This window comes from Haliotis asinina, chromosome 7, assembly GCF_037392515.1.
Source record: "Haliotis asinina isolate JCU_RB_2024 chromosome 7, JCU_Hal_asi_v2, whole genome shotgun sequence".
Lineage (NCBI taxonomy): Eukaryota > Metazoa > Mollusca > Gastropoda > Lepetellida > Haliotidae > Haliotis > Haliotis asinina.
The window spans coordinates 55,651,351-55,673,584 of record NC_090286.1 but is presented as its reverse complement, the minus strand read 5'-3'; the positions used below and the strand labels follow the sequence as shown (position 1 = coordinate 55,673,584).

General features: G+C 38.3%; 1 protein-coding gene across 4 annotated transcripts in view; it reads right to left on the bottom strand.

Moving 5' to 3' along the window:
• Positions 1-22,234, bottom strand: part of LOC137290534 (scavenger receptor class F member 1-like) — a 36,082-nt gene that overhangs the window by 3,426 nt on the left and 10,422 nt on the right. For 2 of the 4 annotated variants that reach the window (XM_067821553.1, XM_067821554.1), the window contains exons 4-12: positions 18,859-19,500; positions 16,772-16,877; positions 16,557-16,615; positions 14,650-14,678; positions 14,017-14,050; positions 12,969-13,000; positions 12,239-12,278; positions 12,000-12,040; positions 1,795-1,851 (exon numbers count right to left, since the gene is read on the bottom strand). In XM_067821553.1, coding sequence (XP_067677654.1) covers positions 1,810-1,851; positions 12,000-12,040; positions 12,239-12,278; positions 12,969-13,000; positions 14,017-14,050; positions 14,650-14,678; positions 16,557-16,615; positions 16,772-16,877; positions 18,859-19,500 — 1,025 coding nt within the window. In that variant the 3' untranslated portion in view covers positions 1,795-1,809. Of the gene's footprint in view, positions 1-1,794; positions 1,852-10,807; positions 10,884-11,999; positions 12,041-12,238; positions 12,279-12,968; positions 13,001-14,016; positions 14,051-14,649; positions 14,679-16,556; positions 16,616-16,771; positions 16,878-18,858; positions 19,501-22,234 lie in introns of those variants that run through there. The other 2 variants (XM_067821556.1, XM_067821552.1) reach the window with 2 other exon arrangements.

The window sequence follows — 22,234 nt, the reverse complement described above, 5'->3', positions numbered from 1 at the left end:
ATGATTACAAAATGTGACACAAATCTTAAAGTCAAAATCTTTCAAACCGAAGAATAATACTTCACGCATGTATTTACTCAAAACGAGTTGTATGTTTAATCGGTTCCATTTACGTGTCCTAAAACCATTACCACGGGTCATATTTACAAACGTATCATCAATACAACGCTCATGTTGACAAGTTTATCGATTGCTGCATTTAAGGCAATGAAAAACATTTGATCGCATATGGCATAATGACTTTTGTATATACAGCTCAGCCTTCATATCATACAATGAAAATTGTACTCATTCTTGTGAAACAAGGTGATGACTAGGGGTCAGCTTAGGTGTGTTTTGTATTCATAAATAATCGAAAATTGAAGGTAATGGACTTTGTGTTCATGGGATCTATATACCATGTGTATTCTTAGCTGATGACACACCACTTCTATCTGCATCCCCTAGCATACCCCTATTGTACCATCTTCACTTGATTTAGTCCATTCATATGCCAAGAAATGAAGACCCACTTAAAATACAGCAAAATGAAAACTTACCAGACTCACAATACCACACATATATTCTGGTAATGCTGTAATTGACAACCACACCTTTGTAAATTGTCGATTCTTTATTTGCAATAACTCACCGTGCAAGTAGAAAAACTCTCTGTGCTGGATAAAGGCAAGAAAATCAGTTCTATAAAAACTCAACCGTTCTACCTGGTGTGTGTCTCTCAAAATATTGAAGAGAATATTTTTGTCAGCATGTATTTGTGACTGTCTGGCAGTCGGTGAACCTCGTTACTACCTGGCCCTCCTTACAATGTAAAGGCCCTAAATGAACAACTCTAGAATTCCATTCACCCACCTGACTACTGCCCTTTTTCAGTTTAAATGGTAGTTCCGTTTCTTTTCTTGTTGTTGTTTTTTTTTATATCAAAGTGATATATATTCAGAGACTGCGCGTCAGTCTAGGTTATGAGACGTTACCAGCCCAATGTGGCAAAGACCTTGAGATTGTCGACCTAGCGAACGCGGCGTATATAATGATTTAGTAACAAATATCCTTCAGTTGTTGGCGATCTAAAGCCCATTTTAATCCTGTCTTGTCCGCATTTAAAATATAATTTTGGAGATAGTTTCTAATATTACTTCTAAATTACTGTGATATTCTTGTTGGTTTTACTGTCCTTCTTTAACATTTTTTTATAATTGACATTGTATGTCTGGTGGATTTACAACTTGGTTGAAATACTGCCGATGTGACCGACACTCACTCACAGACTTCCAACTGTTTCAATAACTTCTAAATTTAAAACTTAGATAAATGCAACTTACAACCACTTTGGAGTCTATGTAATAACATTAATAACAATTAAATTCATACATGTTCTCCATATTCTGTACATCCTTACGTTTCCTTTATCGCTGTTTAGAAAACCTTTCCAGCTACAAATATCTTACAACACAGGTTCCAGAGACATGTCCAAAAAATGTAAACGATTATGACCGCACCGTGAGATTAAACCTCAATGTGATACCTTCATATTCCCAATAAATATAATTTTTCGTCTCTAATCAGACATGTGGAAAATTATCTTATCTGATGAACATTTCACAGTCTCTCAATAGAGGTGTGTTATTCCAGCAGTGACGAATCGTGTGTTGCCTACATCGTCCATACCTCTTGTATTAAATGGTGTACACGCACACACAAACATACACACACACTCTCTGTCTTTCTCACACACATGCACGCACGCGTGCGTGCGCCTTGTCACGCACACAGATTCGCCAAAAAACGACTTACCGAGTTAAACATGTCTCAGTCCTCCTCTTTAGGGTGGAGTGAATATGTCTCGTCTCTCTGAAAATAAATACAACTAGACTGAATTGCTGGCACTGGTCTTCGTCGCATTATCGCTTTATGATGTTCTCATCAGAGTCAGAGCTGTCTTATCTTTGTTTACAGAAAAGCTTCAACCATGTTCCCTGAAAGATGTCTCAAATGTTCGATCTGAACTATAACATGAATATGTATTCATAATTGTATTTATTACTATCAAATATACACATGATTAAAATATATCGAATAATTTGGTTGTCTGCAAGGAAAAACCGACAACTACAAGATATATTGGTTGGCCATTCGATTGGGCCATAAAACAACAGTCAACGAATGACCTGAAGGACCTTCACAGTTGAGGCATTCCAGAAATATCACATCATGTACACCAGCAAATGGATTCAACACTGTACCCATGTACTTTCAGCAGGTCTTCAGCGTGACGAGCGAACGGCTAAACTACTAGACTACCTCAGTGCCCCGTTAGCGCTTTGAATGCCTGCTTTATGCTTTGGACTGGGTTCACGTGGGCGATAAGTCATTATTAAGTGACACAGTACAGTATGCAGTCAAGGGAGATCACTCCTACAGCCTTATCATGGTCTACACAACCCGTCTCATAATATCGTCAAATACAACTACTTCACAGTCTATGGAGGTAGCGCAACATAGGCAGACACAATAAAAGTATATATTATTACATGTGTATACCCGCTTTCGCTCGTTAGATACCGATACCATTCACGAGTTTCATAAATGTGGTGTTACACGGGACATAGTTTAGCATTTTATTTATTACTCATTCAACGTAAGCAAAATAATGTCGAGCAAAGTACTTCTTTCCTCAGAAGCTAACGAGTGTGGCGACTCAGATTTCAGCGAGTCAAGCATGGTCTAATACTATTGCGATTGTTACGTCATAACTTTGACGTCATATATATGGCATCACGCGATGTTATTACACCATGTGTAATAACTTGTAAAATTATTAAACAGTGATATCTTCAACGGGTGAGTGATAAATAACAGACACGCTTATAATAGACCGATCCAGTCTGTCAATCAAAGCTTGCGCATGCGTCGATTTCGGCCAATCAGCAGGCCGAGCGCACATTGTGGATTTGTCAGACTTATTTCCGGGGTCAAACGAAGCCTCCGAAGCGATGTGCTTCGCATTATGCCACTCACCCTCGCAATATCTGTTATACATTGCTGCGATTTAATCAGTACCTTCAACAGGACCATTTTGGTGAAGACGAAAACATTGAGGTGGATCAAGCAATGCGATAGGCCTCACGATCAGTTAATTGTCGGCACCATCGTTCTCGAAACCTACGTCTGCTCGAAGTTGAGAATTTGCATGAATTTCCTCACTTTCACACATGTACAAACCCATTACCAATTAGAGCCCAACAACTAACAGTTTAAGGCTTCGCAAGTATTATAAACACGGATGTTTCTTGTAACTACAGCACTGTTTTTGCTTAACGGTTTAGTCAACACTGGGCATTGATTTGGTAGACCATAAAGCTGAAACGAGACAGGCGAGAAGGCCGTGACACAATGTAAACAAATCTGACAGCGATCTAATTTCGGTTAGGGACGACCAGAACAGAAAAGTGCAAAGTGATGGATATAGTTGCCTTCGATCTTACATATTCTTAATTTTGTCAAATATCATGATGTTGTCAAGTTCCAAAAGCACAATCTGAATGGCTACTGTGCAGTACACTATCTGTTAATAGCGCAAAATATTTGACGAGTAATATTTTTTTAATCAAAGGGACAGTGTAAGCAGATGCCTATCACGCAATATCCAAAATATGAAAAGCATTTCAAATGAGTGTCTATAAAACCATGCCTTAAATATTTTGGAATTTCTATAAACAGATGTGGGTCGAGACGAAAACTATGAAGAAGAAGAATAGTGACTTTCTGGAATATTGGAGGAAATAAGTAAAATTGTATTTCTTAACTATGAGAATATTATTTGTTTTTAATTTTTGTTACAATATTTTTTTTTTAATGCAGGAGAGGTACATTGGTACAACTGTCTTTTCTGCTACTTCACTGGAAATGATAGCAAGAGATCTTTTTAAAATCTTGCATCCTTTAGTAGAAAAGGTAGAAAGGTAATAAAATAGATAATACTATAATCAATTATAAATAATTATACCTAACTGACATATCAGATTCATGTGGTTTGAAAGCAGAACCAGGCATGCTCAGACAACACTATCGACATGTCATGGCAGAGCAATAACATGGCACTAACTTACTTTCTTGGCTCCTGCTTTACGACGTTTTTTCTTTAAAAAAGATAATATATTCTCTAGTGAGATTCGTCTGAAAGTGATTACTTGTATCATAACTCATATAAAAGTTATTTCAACATCCAGAGAGTTTGAAAAAAAGACAACAACAAATGCTATGTTCTGGCCACACCCTGGTCTGGCATTATTCAGTCTTGGAACAGAATAACTTACAAGCTCATAGTTGACTATTCATGTAACTGGAATGAATATTGAAACATACATTTAACCCAGATTTGATTTAATTCTTCTTAGAAATCACCTTTTGGGGAGGTTACCAATGTTTCATGACTGAGCCAAAGTGTTGTTTATTAAGATGGACAAATTGTTCAAGGTTTGTTGATACATTGTAATTTGGAAAATTAGCTTCATTTTAAATTGCTCACTGGTTTGCAGGATGTGACTGCTTTAGGGCATTTTCCTAAACTTTGTTAAGACTTTTACCACATTTTGAAACAACTTTAATATGTTTTTGATGACATTAGTAAGTACTCCAGAAAAGGAAACAGATCAGATTTCGTGTTATATCCTCGAGGGATATGGTGTCTGATATAATAAAACAAAGATTACTATCATCATTGTTTAAGAATCAATAAAGTCCAGATGTAATTTTATTGACAAAAGCTTTGAACTTTTGAGATATTCTTTGCACCTTATGTCCATTAGTAATTATCTTTGAAGAAACCTAGTTAATTGTTTTGGTAACTGTGGGTCCTCTGTTCAGAAATTTCCAGAGATTGTTTGTGGAAGATGGGTCAGTGTACAGGTGCAGACTGTATCTTGGATCTTCTTTGTGTTATAGTGGTGTTATTATATACCTCAGCATAAAACCTGGCAGTTCATGAAGTCCAGTCTTGTGGAAGTTTATAAATTATGATTCCACAACAAAGTACACATAGAAAAATAAATTGAAGAGGATGATTACAAAATATATTTCCATATACTCAGTGTCATTTTAGGATGGTGTACAGATTTGAAGAGGAAAATTTTACTGAGATTTGCTGAAAATTAGCTGCTGAATGTTTGCTTCTGGGTATGTTCAGATACATGGAAATATTTTTTCTGCTTTGTTTGTCATACTCATGATTTCACATAAATGATTGAACTAAATTTGAACATCGGATAAAAGATCGAACTGAAGGCTCCTCGCTCAGTGTTGACAATCGATTTATAGATACCGAAACGATCTGCAGCTTGAACATGTTATTCACGGTTATCATAAAATTACGATGGGAATCCAGGAATAAAAAAACAAACAACATACTTCAGTTTCACTTCCCTGCTAGTATCTTAGACGGACGTGAAATGCCAGGTAGATTAATCATTTCGAAAGAAAATGCGATTCCTACATGCAGCCGCTGGCCGAGACGGTTTTTCATCGGGCATGTAACTCATTTTCACTCGCTAATTACAGTCTGTCAAATAAGATACATTAAATAATATACGCAAATCTTTCCTCTTTAAATATCATTCATAAACTACGGATGCCAAAGTACCATAAGCAAAATTCGTCAACACCGTTCTCAATTAATGTACATATGTTTCACCGGCGGTGACGCCATTGTCAGAGGTTGTCCCCCTAAACGTCAAAAACGAAGTGGGCGGGGCTTATCGGCCCGGACTGGATCGGTCTGTTCTGTACCTTACGAGTGGATTAGTTGTATAACTCAAGTACTAATCCCCTGGATGCATATTTTTTTTTTCATGCGCACATTTTCGTAAGGTTTGAAAAGTGAACGTTGTTCTGGCTTTGCGTACGGCTATAAAATTGCACACAAATGTAGAATATTTAATTTCCAATCTGTTGCTATAAATATAACTGCGACTACCTCAGGAGTTTGACAAATGCACAATGCTAAATGTTGTCCAAAACTTTTGTGTGCGTTAAAAAACAGTGAATTTCTCCGTTTTTATCGTGCATCAATAAAAACACTCTGCTACGATTTTTTAAAACTTGCCATCTTTACAGAAAGTGTGAGCGAAGAAAATACAGCTTGATATCTGATCGACATAAGGGTATATGAAATGTATGTATGTGCTAATGCATAACGTCATACGCACAAATCAAAAATGACCCGCAATAAATGTCAAATATCAACTTTCTTTATGACGTCAAACGTCAACAAAGAGTGCATGCACGCATAAAGATAAGGGGGCATAACTCCGCTATGGTTTACATTAGGTCAGTGTAACAATTGCTGTGGATACGGACAGTATCTTTTCGCTGTTTTGTTCACAGTGAACCAAACTATTCCAACACAACGTTCCCCAATATGAGAGGATACCTTTTGGTAGTTTCACAATTTGTAAGAAAAGATGCCAATATACTACATCAGAAAGCAGGTAACAGCGATTTGGATATCCCTATCCGATACATAATTTAGTTCTTAGATTCCCATATTCTCCTGTTTGTGTAGATGTATTTTGATTAATTTTGCATCTTTATTAACGGAGTAACAGCCACATTTCCAAATGTAGTGAAATAATTGAAAATTATGCGACATTTTAGTTGACGTCAAGGCATGTTTTGTGCATTTTGTGACGTCGGAAAAAGACGACACTGGTTTGCTGATTAGTATATATCTAACCTAATTTCCACTCTATGTATAAAACATTTCGGCTTCTGTGTCAGAATTCAACACTGTTTAGACAAAACAGAAATTGAAAGGTATTACCACTGAAACAGTGTCCTGAATATATCAACAATTAGGTGGTTTTACTCCGTATCTTATAGTGAGCAACACGCGCACCTTTCTGGCATCAGTTTAGTGTAAATGAAAATTTCACAACACCTGAATATTCACTGAATATTCTTGTAGGAAACAGAATTTTCTTCTTATGATTATGTAATTATTTCACTTCATAAGTATGCAATGAAAGGTACAAAGAAATCGCTTTTTCAATGCAGAACTATTAGAATATGGACGTAGGGGTTGTCCAAATTAAGACATGACCTGGTTTATATATTTTTAACAATTTTCGTATAAATATTGTTTGAATTAGATATTCTGCCATCAGATATGTTTTAATCGAATTTGAACTGACTTCATTATCTAAAAAAATGATAATGAATCATAAAACGTTTTTGACAAACTCGCACCTGGTCAATCAAAATCCATAATCGTCTTGTCTATAAAAACGACACAAACCAATGCAATGAACAAGACAATTCCTTTAAATATGTGTGCCTCTACATTTCATAAAATGTACAAATCATTTTCATTAATATTAACAGTTTTACCTGCAAGGTTGAATTAAATCACTGTTTATAAACCTGTTCATATGAAACTGCAATATTTATCCCAGCTTACTGAATATTGTGCATCAATTGTGCATCAAAGTTAACTAAAGCACATGTTGCAGTAATGGCTATGTGTGATCTTCCAACACTTGTGTACGGGCTTAAAATGTGGTATAATACACTTACTGAGTCAGTTTCCCATGTAAATATTATTCAAACAATCGAAAGCTTACCATATATCCACATATAGTGATGTGCCATAATTATGTCATAAAATGGCTGCCAGCTGGCAGTGGCCAGTAGGTTGGGTAAATTAAATTGTTTGGTGTGCCATATATACAAAACAATGGGGTCCCAAATTTTACAGGGTACATTTTCAGATATCACAGGTCACCAAAGGGGAATACCTCTCGTCGTATGCTGCATATAAACAAAGTCAAGGTCAAGTTGAGAAGATGGGGAAGAAAAGGTCAACTTTGTCATAGGAGGTCCAAAAATAATTATAGAAATGAATCTGAGTGGATTCAAACAGTCAGATATTGCAGACGCTGTCCTGAGGGATCAAAGCACAATTTGTAAGTTTTTGAAAAGGACTGAAATGGGTAAACAGACCCAGACGTGGTAGACCTCCACTTTTGACAGAGAGGGCAGACCGTGTGCTAATGAGAACTGTTAAAACTAACAGAAGGAGATCTCTTGACGACATCACAAATATTGTTAATGAAAGATAACCAACCAAAGTAAGCAAAAGGACTATTCAGAGGCATTTACACAAACTCAAGTACAGAAAACGGCTTGTTAGAAAGAAATTAACGGTAAGTTCTGTGAATAGACTGAGAAGAATGGCATGGTGTTTTTACACGTTTGCACTGGAAAACTGAAACAAATTGGTGCAAAGTACTTTTTAGTGATGAGAGTATGTTTCTATTTTAGATGACAATTTATTTCCTGTTCTTGCCAAACACTTTCAAAATGATGATTACCTCTTCCAAGATGACAATGCTCCATGTCATGAATCTCGTTTCACAAGAGAATGGAAAACAACCAACAATATCAGGTGTTTACCATGGCCATCAGAATCACCAGACTTGAACATTATTGAAAATTTGTGGTTATTGGTCAAAATCAGGTTGCATCGAGTTGCCCACACCATCAAAGGAGGATTCTCAGGATTTGGTAGGCCATACCTCTCCGTCATATTCAGGCACTGTATCTGTCTATTCCACGAAGGATAAGAGCTGCTAGGATTAATTAGGGTCATATCACTAAATATTAACCAACCAAACTTTATTGTGTAGGGTAAGTAACCCTTATTTTTCACTTTTCTGAAACGTTCTGCCAAAATTGCCCGCAAACATGGCTGCCATTTTATGACATAATTATGGCACATCACTGTATGATATGGTGTTGAACATGGATATATGTAGATACTGAAATCAGTTTCATGAAAAAATATCTGAACGATATGCAAAATATACATGACAATACTGAAAGTACAGTCGGAATGATATATGGTCATGCATTCTCTTCCCACAGTGGTTACTTGTCACATCTTCGTTCGTAGGAAGATATGACAAGTAACCTCTGAGGGAAGAGAATGATGGTCATGGTGCTTACTCTTGTTCAACCGACCTTCACCTCAAAGAAATTTCCTAATATGTGCAACAATGTTGACGTGTGACATCACGACCGATGACCAATTTCTTTCAAAATGGCGACTTCGCGATCTTTTGTACATAAATGTGAGATGAAAGTAATCAGAATTATTCTGATTAGCTGTTTATTGTTATATATTTTTATCGTTTGCACTGTAAACAAGCGCTGTCTTTCGAACTCGGCGTTCGTTTTCATTCCAAGTAAATTTCGTTTCGTTTTATCTAGACAGTGGGTATTGGTGACAAAGACCATTTGTAATTTGATTCTAAGAAGTTTTGGGAATTCAATGATGCATTTGTCGCAGCTGACTATGAAATAAACATGATGTAATAGGCGTCTCAATACCGGCCTTCTCGAAACATGATTTTGTAAACACTGTCCAATATGGCGGGAAGCGCCCTTCAGCCTTCGTGAAAGTGTATTTTCGAAAAATTCCCAATCGATTCTGGGTTCACCAGCGATGTTTCAGAATTCTCATTACTGGTTATTTGAAAACTTGATATCAGTGATCATTAATATTTTTTTTTTTTAATGCAATACTCACAGTATTTATCTGATTTTCACATTTCAAAACATACAGCAAATAACGCTCTGAATCGCGATTTTGTGTAGAGTGAATTTTAAGCACTTTAGCTTGGTCTGAGATAATAGTGGATGGTATAAAAAACAGGGAATTTTCCACAGAATCCTAAACTTTGAAGCATACATATGTGCGTGGTATATTCATAATTTTACTGGACTTCAAAGCGTGGGGTGAAGAGGAAAGACATATGTGTCCCTGTGGCATCCAGGGGGTTAATAAAGAGTTACTGGTCAAATCACCTTGATATGTATGTGCAAAAGTAGCTGCTGACCCCAGGACCAAGTCACTAAATCAGATAAGCGTTATGTTTGTCAAATATAATGAAATGATACGTGTATTGACATGACATTGTCATTGTTCACTTTAGCGCATATTTATTTGTCTGCTCTTGTGAATAGTAGCGACAAAAGCTTTCTATATTCATAGAAAATTTGTACTAAAAGAAGATTTTGATGGCATTGTAAAATTACGACTATATCATGCGCATATATTTGTTTTTGCAGTGTCAAATTCAAAGATTTGTTTGTAAACAAGCGAGTCAGGACCAGGCAATACAGTGATTGTCACAATGCGATACGATGACGGAGGATGAGTTCGTGAACCACTTTAGACACAAATACGATTTACATCTCAAAGGCGCACACTGGGAGCTCGAGAGTTCCCGGATTCGCTGTCCTTCTAACACGGACAGCAGGCTGCAGTGTTGGGGAGTTTACACATTCCCCGGTAGTTTTTGTTAGCACTTCCGAGCACAAATTTCATTCACTATCTGGCCTTCGCGTAAAGGGACGCGGGCCCGGAGCTGATGATCAGCCTACCCAACGTGCCTTCAGCAACCCATGCGTGCCATAAAAGGCGACTATTCTTGTCGTCTGAGGTGACTAACGGGATCGGGTGGCCAGGCTCGCTGACTTGGTTCACACGTCATCGGTTTCCAATTGCGCAGATCAGATCGATACGCATCTTGTTGATCACTGGATTGTCTGGTCTTGACTCGATTATTTACAGGTCGCCGCCATATAGCTGGAATATTGCTGAGTGCGGCGTAAAACTAAACTCACTCAATCACGTTAACCAGCGAACCCTTTTCACTGTATGCATTCATTTCATTTTGCAGATAATACTAAAGGCATTCAGAGCTGTTGGTTACCTCACAATGTCTTCACTTTGGATAATACAGGAGCTCCAGTTTTGGCGAGAAATGCCATGCCTTATCTCAAAATCAAAATCACTTGAATTTGAGATCGTAGGACAGGGTTTCCTGATAGGATGAAAGTCGTTTAATTTCATTTTAGTTATCTTTATTATTATTTTGTGTTTGCATAAGCACATTGGAAATTACTGGAATTACTGTTGGCAGGGTTCATGTATGGTGTAGGGATGCCTCTCATATGGCTGCAAAGCTTCCAACGTCGACGTCTTTACTTTGGTGAATAGAAAGGCTCCAGCGTTGGCGAGAAACAAAGGAGTAAGGAACAAATCTCTGTTCAAAGTTCCCTGACAGGCAATTCTGACGTTAATGTGTTACACTGGCCACCATAACCTCTTATCTCTAACCTACTGAACTCCTTTGAGTTGAAACAGAGAGACTGATGTCATCTCAGTCCGCAAACAACGCTGCAGGAAATCCGCCCAAATTATCTTGTGCTGTTTACATATACCAATTGTGCTGTTCTTATGTACTCAGTGGTTGAAACGTTGGCTTGTCACGTCAAAGGTCCTTGTTCGATTCCCCAAATAGGTAAAATGTGTTAGGTCCATGTCTGGTTTAACCGCCGTGATATTGCTGGAATATTGCTAAAAGCAGCGTAAAACTAAAGACACTTATGGACTGTTGATCGTTATCATACCTTGAAGCAGTGAAGCGTTACTCACTCACTCACTCACTCACCCTTTGCTGTGTGTATCACAATAACGTTTGCCTTTCAGTATACACATTCATCATGTACCATGTACAGCTCTGCGTGAAAGGGTACCATGATGTTGGTATATGCAGCTACAACTTGGGCATTCCAGGTGAAACACATGGCCGACAGATGCGGTTATTATCATAGTTAGGAATATTCAAAGCAACAGAATATTAATGAAACAACAGGTTTGAAAATACATGTGGCAATGCATCAATAAAGGTCCTCTGGTAACGTGATGTTTCGAGAATGTGCGAGAAATCATCGACAGGGGAAGCAATGCTACTTCCAACGATGAATAAAACCCTATATTAGTAGGTCATATATTCCATCAACCATACTGATAAGTACATCCAACTTTGTTCGTGTTGATTGCCTTCATTGTTTGTGACTGTTTGTTTGATTTATCTTTCGTGGATGATAACCGGAAGTGTTTACAATTAAACAATAAAAAAACATTCTCAACTTACCTCTGACCTTTGAATCTCATGGTCCGGATTCGGTGGGTCCTCTAAGGAGAGAACAGTTGAGTACTGGCATGATAATCCTATACATCATGACTTTCTTTACTCGAATGAATATTCGTTTGAATATATCGATTATGATTGTCAGCACACTTATTATCTCCGTTTGTGAATGCTTTCTATGAATTATCATTCAGAGTCCAAAAACATTCTTAGTTTATACACATAATATGTGATGATAATACCTTCTGATGACGGCAGTAGTTTCTCTTTCTGTATCTCGCCCTGCAAACAATATTTCAGATGCGCTGTAGTAATAAGTTTCATATATTTAATGCGAATACGTAATTTAGAACCTGTTTCACTACCCTGCCCGATTTCAGATGGTCAAACTTATCGCACGTAAATAAAACTTCACCACTATTGGTGCATACCGAATGTACGAACTTCATAATGTGATCAAACGATTCAGATAAGTATAATCCAAATTTGTTCGTTTTGATGCAGTCTGTCAACATTAAAATTTGGCTTTGAAATTTATAATTTGATATCAGTTAGCACACTAATTATTAATAAGTACGTGCATCGCATATGAGCCCCTGCATCTGTGATAGAACTTCACCACTATTGGTGCATACCGAATGAACGTACTTCATAATGTGATCAAACATCGATTCTTTGTGTTTTTGTGTTAACGCCGCACCCGGAAATGTTCACGCCCTGTGGTGGAGGTCCATAAGTATTCGACTCTGGACCAGACAGTTGAACATCATGAGCAAAGATGTACTCATTTAGGATATGATGACATGTCTGAACCAAGTTAGTGAGTCATCACCACCTCACCCCGAAAGTCGGCTTTAAGGACAAGCATGGGATGCTGAAGATCTTTTCTAACCCCTTTCTTCAACGAAACAATTGGTGCCATAGAAGGTTAGTAAGGGTGGTGACAAAAATGTTAAACATGAACGGACTTACAAGTTCAATCGGAATTTCCGGAACGGTTGACCCTGAAAGATGTCGATTCAAAGAAAGTATTTTTTATGCATAATCAAAACTTTGACTTATGTGTATGCACCAAGGACTTAAAAGGAGTGAGCACACTCACCTGAGCCCCCCTCCTCTCTCCCCCCCCCCCCCCCCAATGATCAGTGCAAATGATGTTGAATTTTTGTGTTGCGTTTGAAGTATATATACATTTAATTGTAAATTATTTGGTGATTTACTTACTGAATGATGACACTTTGTGAAAACAGATAATTTTTGTATTGCTTCTTTTCTATGTATATATCAAGAATCAGGGAAGCATGGTTTCTAAACGTCTAAATCTCCACAATTAACTAAATCACCTTGCAATTTAAAATTCATCAGTTCATTACCTTCAAAGTAACCATGTTATGTTATACCAATATTTATAGTGATGATCTGGACAGTAGTCAGAACTGATTCTTTCATTACAGCAAAAGGATGTTTTACATGAACCCTTTTTGAATGATCTCGAATGCACTACACATTGGACACAGCAGATCCGTCATGCTTCATTGATGGATAATTGTGACAGCGTATTTTATTGAACCATATATTCCTTTAACTGCTCCAATAATTACTGCTTAAAACAAAAGCTATACATGTAAGCCATCAGTAGCCAAAACAAGGCCACGTATGTTGAGCCCTTGTAGACATGGCATATAGTCTAATGTCAGCCAGTGGATGTTCTCGAGATGGCTTTCGAAATCGCTTCAGCTCCGCCAATGCTACCTGTAGGAAGCTGCGTCTAACAAATTCTTACTAAATACTTACACATACCTCGTATGCATCTTGTGGTTGAGACATTGCATAACGTAAAGAGGCCTGTCATTGAGACATGTATTCTATCCTTAGCTCAACGGAAACCATTGTTGCCCATATGTGACGTAGCACATAAGCCCCGCCCACTAATGATTATTCATGTTCAATCGGGACTTAAGACCTGTCGGGGTTTAAGGGCCGCAAACACGTATGTCGAAATCAGGGGAATTTTCAGTACCTGAAGCTGTAGTTACAGGGTTACCACTTTCACTCTGAAAATACACACAAAAAGATTCATATGAAATATACAATTTGTAACTGAGATAAGTGAATTTACTTACAACATCAGGACAACCTAATGATCCTTAAAGATAAAACAGTAATAGACAGCGCTTTGCGCAAACTGTGTACAAACCAGTTAAAATATCTTCAAATCCAAAGCAGGTGCAAGAGAAACTTGGTTTTTTTCCAGGAACTTGGCTAAATAAATACTCTTCAAATAAAGTAGGGATTTTTTTATGTACGATTCAAATATTTAGGAGATTTATCGGGGTTGATATGATATTATTGTATGTTTTTTATGAGTGCATCACCATTTGCACTTCCTTACAACCATCGTTATCTGGAATGTAGTCGCTTTTGAAAGATGATTGGTGAATGACATGTTATTTGCATGTATACGATTTACCGAATCGTGTATTATGTATACCGAATGAACGTACTTCATAATGTGATCAAACTTCGATTCTCATAAATATATCCAAATTGGTTCCTTTTCATGAAGTCAGTCAACATAACAATTTATCTTTGAAATTTAAAATTTGATATCAATTAGTACACTTGCAATTAATACGTACGTGTTCACACTTACCGTTGACTGGTTTGTCTGGTCCCTAGACCCTGAAAGAATTTGAATGAGAGATAATGTTTTCAAGACATAATTAAACATGGTCTTTAACCATGTTCATGTAACAGGGATGTATTAGTACTATATAAGGTTTGCATTGCTTTCTTTGATTCAATTATATCAATGACGCATTGTACTGTGGTTGATATTATGGAGTCTCCCAACTATAAATAACAAAAATATTTTGTTCTTGACCTTAAAGATCTTATTTTCATAGTCAGCGTGAACGACAGATACTATATAACTTGCTAGGAGTACGTAATAAAAACACAAATACATATTCGATATAGCTGACACTTTCCTCATTTTAAATTAACAAATACTAGATTCCCTTTGTCTCTGATTGCACATTTAATGTGTAGACAAAAGAGACACATTTCTGTGAAAATCCAAAGAGGATACCTGGAGGTGTATATTTTACTCATGCAGTTGAAACATGATTTAAACATTTAAAAAGATTTTTCAGCACTTTATTTATCAAAAAGCACCCGTTTTGAAAGAATGAATACTTTAAGTTATTACTCCTGACGTTAAATTCTTTAATTCGTTCAATGTTCTGAGATTGCTGACCCCTTTATGGCCTGTTAAAACTCGTACCGCTTTCATAGTCCTCCTACGTGTGGTATAAGAGTATGTGTATGATATATAATTGAAGGCCCGTGGGTATTTCCCAAGGGAAGAGCGCTTACTTTTCAATACTGCCCGCGGGATATAATTTCAATATTTGGTATTCACTGATGAAATCAACTGGGATGAGACGCGCCTTGCACGCGCAATGCACGTGCGCTGCCCGCACTACGCGTCTTGTGAGGGACACACGGTCCATACCAAGAAACAATGATCTCATTCTTCAGCCTGATTGATAAACTAGATTGGTGGGTAAACTGCCAAGGTAGAAAACAAAAGGGTTGCGGGTTCGAAATCGGGTGTCGGCACTACATGTTGTCAAAAATGGTTTTACGATCATGTTCAGTGATGGCAAGACAAAGTCGCATCAATCGGAAAGATTTCCGCTTGTAACCCCCGTTTTATTTTATCATTCTATAATAAATAACAAATATTTATATTTAAAATCCTTAGCACTGACCACTACCCAAACCCTAAGCCACATCCTTACCCTAAGACCCTAAAACCTTGAAATAATCATATTAACAAATAATATACATTTCAAGCGGGGGTTACCGATCAATCTTCAAGACCAATAGTAATTCAAAGTTCCGTGGCAGTGGGGCATTATTTACGACATTATCTACTTAAATGCCCGAGGAAGCGAGATTGTATCAGATTTAAGGGATATTACGAGAAAAAGTTTGACCTGAGAACAACGGAGTGACGACACTGTCGGTTTACAGGTTTAGATGTAACCTAACTAGAAAACTTGGTTTCAAAGTGTACTAAAACCCTTCTACTGCGCAGATGTCCGAAACAAATGTACAAGCAAAGTAAATTTACTACTTGAATACACATCATAATTCAGGATATCAAAATCAGGCTAGCGTAGCTATTTGTCTTTAGAACTGAACGAAAACCCACCCCAAGCTGTATGAGTCGATTATAATACACAGTTAGGGATTTGGACCCATGATCAGCTAATAATGACATGCCCAAAGGACGAAACTCGCACATCACACCGGCTTGGAATACCGTGCCCCTTCATCTACATATAAACACAAATAGCGAGTGTATGTTTTGAAAACAAGATTTGTTTGACTTGTTTCCTTGAACGTCATTGACAGAAAGTACAAATGTCTAGGGAGATAACGTTACAAATGTCAATGCCAGCATTGTGTGATATGTAATAAATGTGCCATGGCACATTGGAGACCGATGGGATGTTATCATAAAGGTTTATTGAGAAGTAATACACCCACCTTTACTGCACAGACGCTTCCTGCACTGACTGAAACGCTCACTCAGCCTTTTGCGACAACTGAAACATTAGATAAAACTTCTATTATATGAAATGAAAATGTGAAACAACGCACAGAAAATGCATATATTGGAGGAACAGCTTAAAATTAATCTTTCGGAAGATAGTGTCACGTTTCAGTGTTGTTTAGTCATGAAAAGAGAATACACAACATACAAAAAGCAAACTGCTGCTGCTGCTGCTGCTGCTACTAGTAGTAATCCTAATATTGTCCCCAGCGTAACTGCGACATTATACCAGTCAGTCAAGCCTGTCTTCCAGGCTGAAATATGGAACATAACGTATTAAATGTTACAATGTTATCATAACTGATGGTAAAATATAATCCGAAATACATGTCAGATTATTTCGAATGCATGGGAATGACAGGTGACATGACTATACATTCCCAAATAAGCACAATACCCTTGGGAGCAAAAGTTTAATTCTGCAAATTCAAGTATTGTTAAATTCAAGTAGTGTGCACGTATACAAATCATTTACAGGCGTTAGGTTTCCCGTTTTCTAAAGCTCCCTCAGGTGTTATTGAGTTCAACTTCTTAAATTCATGTTAAGTGTGAACCCTAAACACTATGAGAAGAAATCATAAATCACATTTTGCTGAAAATACAATATTGCTTTAACAGGCTTCTACAAACACATATTAAGTCTTGACTGCCGTTGTTTATAATGAGCAACTACCAGATTCTTGCTCCTGGTTTGTGATGCAGGCTGTGTGGTACATACTTGCAACACTCATTGTGTTTTTTCTACAATGAGCCACACAGCGTCATGAGACACGACCTATTTTCATAAGTGATCAAAGCTCCTTAACTCGAATGAATGAATGCTGATTTAATCCCTATCACACAAACGTTTAACTTTCATAACATCTGAGCAACAGCACACTCTGTTATGAAACATGTAAAATCCTTTCCACATTCATAAGAAACTGTACAATACCGACAACAAAATCAAAGTGTGCTTTGATGCATAACAACTGTCTAAGGAAGATCCAGACTGTGATCCAGAATCTATTGGTTCACATCATGCAATAATGTGATGCTTCTGAGTGGCACCCGTTATAAACATGCAAAGGGTCATTGGTTCATCTAAAACATCGATAACGTATGGTACAAGTCCAAATAGGAAATATTCACGGAAATATCTACACGAATATCTTTCCAAAGCTTTTCTGAGCATCTGAATGTTGTTACTATGATCGAACATCTCCTGAGCAAGAGTGACATGAAGCTCTTTGAAATCTTGTGAAAGGTTCTCGATTGTAGCTCGACATTTCGACATGTCAACACCAAAGCCTGGAGCTGTTGAAATATCACAGGACGGTAATTACAGGAAAACTGAAATTAACCCTTCATACAACCTAGCGTTCATGTTCAGGTGGGTAAAGTAGTGGGAGGCATTTGGCTACTCATGTTCAGGTGGGTAAAGCAGTGGGAGGCAATTTGCTATTTGTGGTTATTGATCCTCAAAAGATCAACTGATTTAATATGCTTTGGCAAGTTACCTAGTTTTGACCTTTGCCAACACTCCACGTAAAAGGCAACCAACGAGTATGCGAAACAGAGTTATCTCCCCATGCGAGAGAACGGTGTCCTGCATGCAAAAGCAGAATCTCCCCTGCCATTCCCCATCTCCTACCTGTTACGAGTGAAGTATTGACTTGTATACCACTACCCAAGTACCCATACATGACAAGCTGGACAGACGTGCATGGCTATGAATGTGTTTTGTTTGGTGTTTTTACGCAGTCTTCTGTATTCCCTTACAGGAAATCAAGCGCGATAGGGTTTATATTGGCCACACAGGTATAGCCTATTCCTGAATGCAATGGAACACTTGCACACTGTCGCCAAGAACGATTGAATATGACTCAAAGTGTATAAAAAATCTTAGAATGTCCAAGAAGCCTTTTCTTGTTTTTTATCTTATTTTGAGGAACTAAGATGCAAGAATAAATGACAGAGTAGCATCGTGAAATGAACATGTTTTACCAAAAAAGAAAACAGTTCCTATTTATACTCATACAAGGAAATATAAGGAAAGGGAGTCCCGAGACTCTTTTCATTTACTGAACATGTGGAAATCTAAGCTTGCAACATGTTCAAGATTGGCATGGACGTTCTTGTATATGTATGTATATGCATGTCATGTTATGTATGACAGACTAGATTATCAGAGCAAAAATTATGTACTGTGAAACAAAGAGAACTAAATATAAATGTATTATGAATAAAACATACCTCCATCTTGGCATTCTGCGTCTAACTGACGACACACGGTGCAGTTAACAGGACATCTTTCTTTGCAACTGAGTCCTGCAAATCCATCCTTACATCCGGTACAGCTGACGCTACCGTAGATAGATAGTGAACAGTCTGATTTGTAGCAGTTTGTTGGACATTCATCAGAACACATATACCCATATCTTCCCCTTGTGCATCCTGTCTTGCAGGTACCATTCCACCGGTCGCAGTACTTTCCAAGGCAGTATTGGCTGCATTCTTGACAGTGGTTACCATAGGTAACGTTACTGCATTCCAAACAGTAGGCGCTGTGTATGATGCAGGTTTTGTTCAGGCAATACGGACTGCATTCGAACTCACACTGATTACCACGATATCCATTTTCACAGCTATGACAACTTCCGTCGGACGGATCACAGGATCTTTTGTTATTTGTGTCCAGCGAACAATGCTTACTACACGGTTCATCACATAATCCGTTAGTGCCATTATAGTAACCCGCTTCACAAAAACGCTCGCATTTTGAGTTTACATATCTGGCTCTACAGCTTGGACAGTCTATTTGACACATGTCTCCTGTATTCCGTTTGCAACAAGCACACTTGCCATCCGCCTCCTTGGCATGGCAGTTTGAGTCATCTGAAAAAGAATGACGTGAGAATTTCACACGGTTTGGCTTTAAACTGGTTCAATGTTAGTGTCGTTCTTTTGTCGCCATAGCAGTTTGGGAACTATTTTAGACTGATATCAGCCGACATGTCGATATCATTGCGGTTTCCATTTATTCTGATATGGACAGCATAGGTTCGCTTCGTTATTGCGTATCATAGTGGTATCTTAATAATAAGGGTATTTATAAAGTGCTAGTTCCAGATGACATCTATGCATATGCACAGGGCGGACAACAGTGGATACAGTTAGTGGTAGCGTTGGAAGAGATACGTTTTTAGTCCAGATTTAAACAAAGATAGCGTAGGTGCACTCTTGAGGTTAAATGGGAGAGAGTTCCATAATGAGGCAGCTGCATGTGCGAAGGATCGAGCCCCAATAGATTTCAGTTTATATACTGGTACAGTCAAGAGCAATTGGTCAGCTGATAGGAGATTTCTAGAGGGCTTGTAGTGGGCAAACATGTCCTGAAGATAGACAGGGGCAGTGTTTTGAAAAGACTTGTAGACTAAAGAAAGGATCTTAAAGTCAATCCTTTCACGGATCCTGAGCCAGTGCAGTGACTTTAGGGCTGGGGAGATGTGAGAATGGAGCTTAGTCCTGGTTATGATACGTGCAGCCCTGTTCTGTATCCTTTACAGTCTGTTCAGCTGGTCTCCTGATATTCCCACGAGTAAGCTGTTACAGTAATCCAGACGAGAAAGTATGAGCGATCTAGCCAGAGTGGCTGTGGTTTCAGCTGTAAAAAGATGACGGATTGATCCTATGTTTCTCAAATGAAAGTGACATACTTTGCAGAGATGGTCCACTTGCTTATCCATAGTAAGAGAAGAGTCAATAAAAACACCAAGATTTTTTACATGAGGCGAGAAAGGTATGAGAGACTGTCCAATTTGCAGGTGGGTTAGCCGGGATTTTTGCTGTCTAGAAGGTGGAGCGATGATGAAGGCCTCTGTCTTTTCGTCATTTAATTTAAGCATTTTGGTTGACATCCAGGATTTGACATTGTTGAGACAACTTTCCATGTTATGCAAAGATTCCATCTGACTTGTTAAGGTGGGTTTGAAACTGTCTACCAGCTGCGAGTCATCGGCTTAGAAATGATGAGCCAAATGCTTCTCTGATATCAAGTGTCCCAAAGGTCTTGTGTACATGGTGGAAAGGATCGGACCTAGCACGGACCCTTGAGGGACACCACAGGCCAGAACTTCACTGCGGGACATAGCTTTATTTATTTGGACAAACTGTTTCCTATCTGTAAGGTATGATGAACACCACTCCAGGACAGTGCCGTTCAAGCCATAGTCATGTTCCAAACGACTCAGCAGCATTGTCAGTGGTGTCGAAAGTGGCTGATAAATCTAACAGGACTAACATGGCGATGTCTCCAGAATCAACAGACATTTTTATGTTATTCATAACACAGTTTAGAGCCGTCTCAGTGCTGTGTGCCACTCTATATGCAGACTGATAGTTGTCCATCAGATTAGACTTTTGAAGATGTTCCACGAGCTGTGCTTTAACAACTTTTTCTAGAATCTTTGACATGAATGTCAAGTTGGATACCGGGCGGTAGTTGCTCAAGGTCTGAGCGTCAAGAGCTGGTTTCTTGATTTGTGGCTTGGTAACTGCCTTCTTGAAGCATGATGGCACCTTTCCCGTGGCTAAGCTGGTGTTTACAATCTTTGTTATCACGGGAAGAAGCACGTCCAATAATCCAAAGAGGAAATTTGTGGGTAGTGGATCTAGCGAGCATGATGTTGGTTTAGATGAAGTGATTAGTCTCTTTAATTGCAATTCCGAGACTGGGGTGAAAGAAGAAAATTTGGTTCCCGTGAAGTTTGTATAAGAACCAGTATCACACACGGACCCCAGACCATGGCGTATCTTTGATATTTTCTCTGAGAAAAACGTACTAAAGTTGTTTGCCAGGGTTGTATCAGTACCATGTGGCAAAGTGACATCCGCCTTCTTGCCGATCAACTTGTTAAGCGTGGAAAACAAGAGCTTAGGGCTATCACTGTTAGTGTTAATTTCTTGAATAATGTAATCTGATCTAGCCTTTCTGATACATCTGTTTACTTCATTCCGTGCAGAGTTGTACATCTGGCGGTGGACTTCAAGTCGTGACTTACGCCAGCATCGCTCCGCAGCACGCCTCTTTCTCTTTGCGTTTCTGACCTCTGAACAGTACCAAGGTGCTGTATCTTGAGGACGAATTAGCTTGATTTTGATTGGTGCATGCTTATTCAGTAGGTCAAGCAATGTTTTATCAAACAATGCTGCCAGTTCATTAGCATCATCAGGAGGAGAACGAAGGAGTGTTGATGCCTTCAGGTCATTTATGAAATGCTGAGTATTAATGGACTTCAGATTCCGGATCTGAGCTTCCTTCTTGATGACGGGAGGCCTGCTAAAGTTAAGATGACACATGATCATAAATTGGTCCGACATCTGTCGATCATCAACTGAGACTCCAAGAATCCTATTATCATCTCTAGACACTATCCAGTCAAGAACGTGGCCAGATTTGTGTGTGGGCTCAGCAACATGTTGCTTTAAGGCGTGAGAGTCAAGAACTGCACACACGTTTTTTGTCAGTTTATTTTCTTTTTTGTCAAACTGGACATTGAAGTCTCCCAGAATCAGGTAGTTTCCAGTCTTGCCATCTAAATAATCACACAGTGATGAAAACTCTGTATGA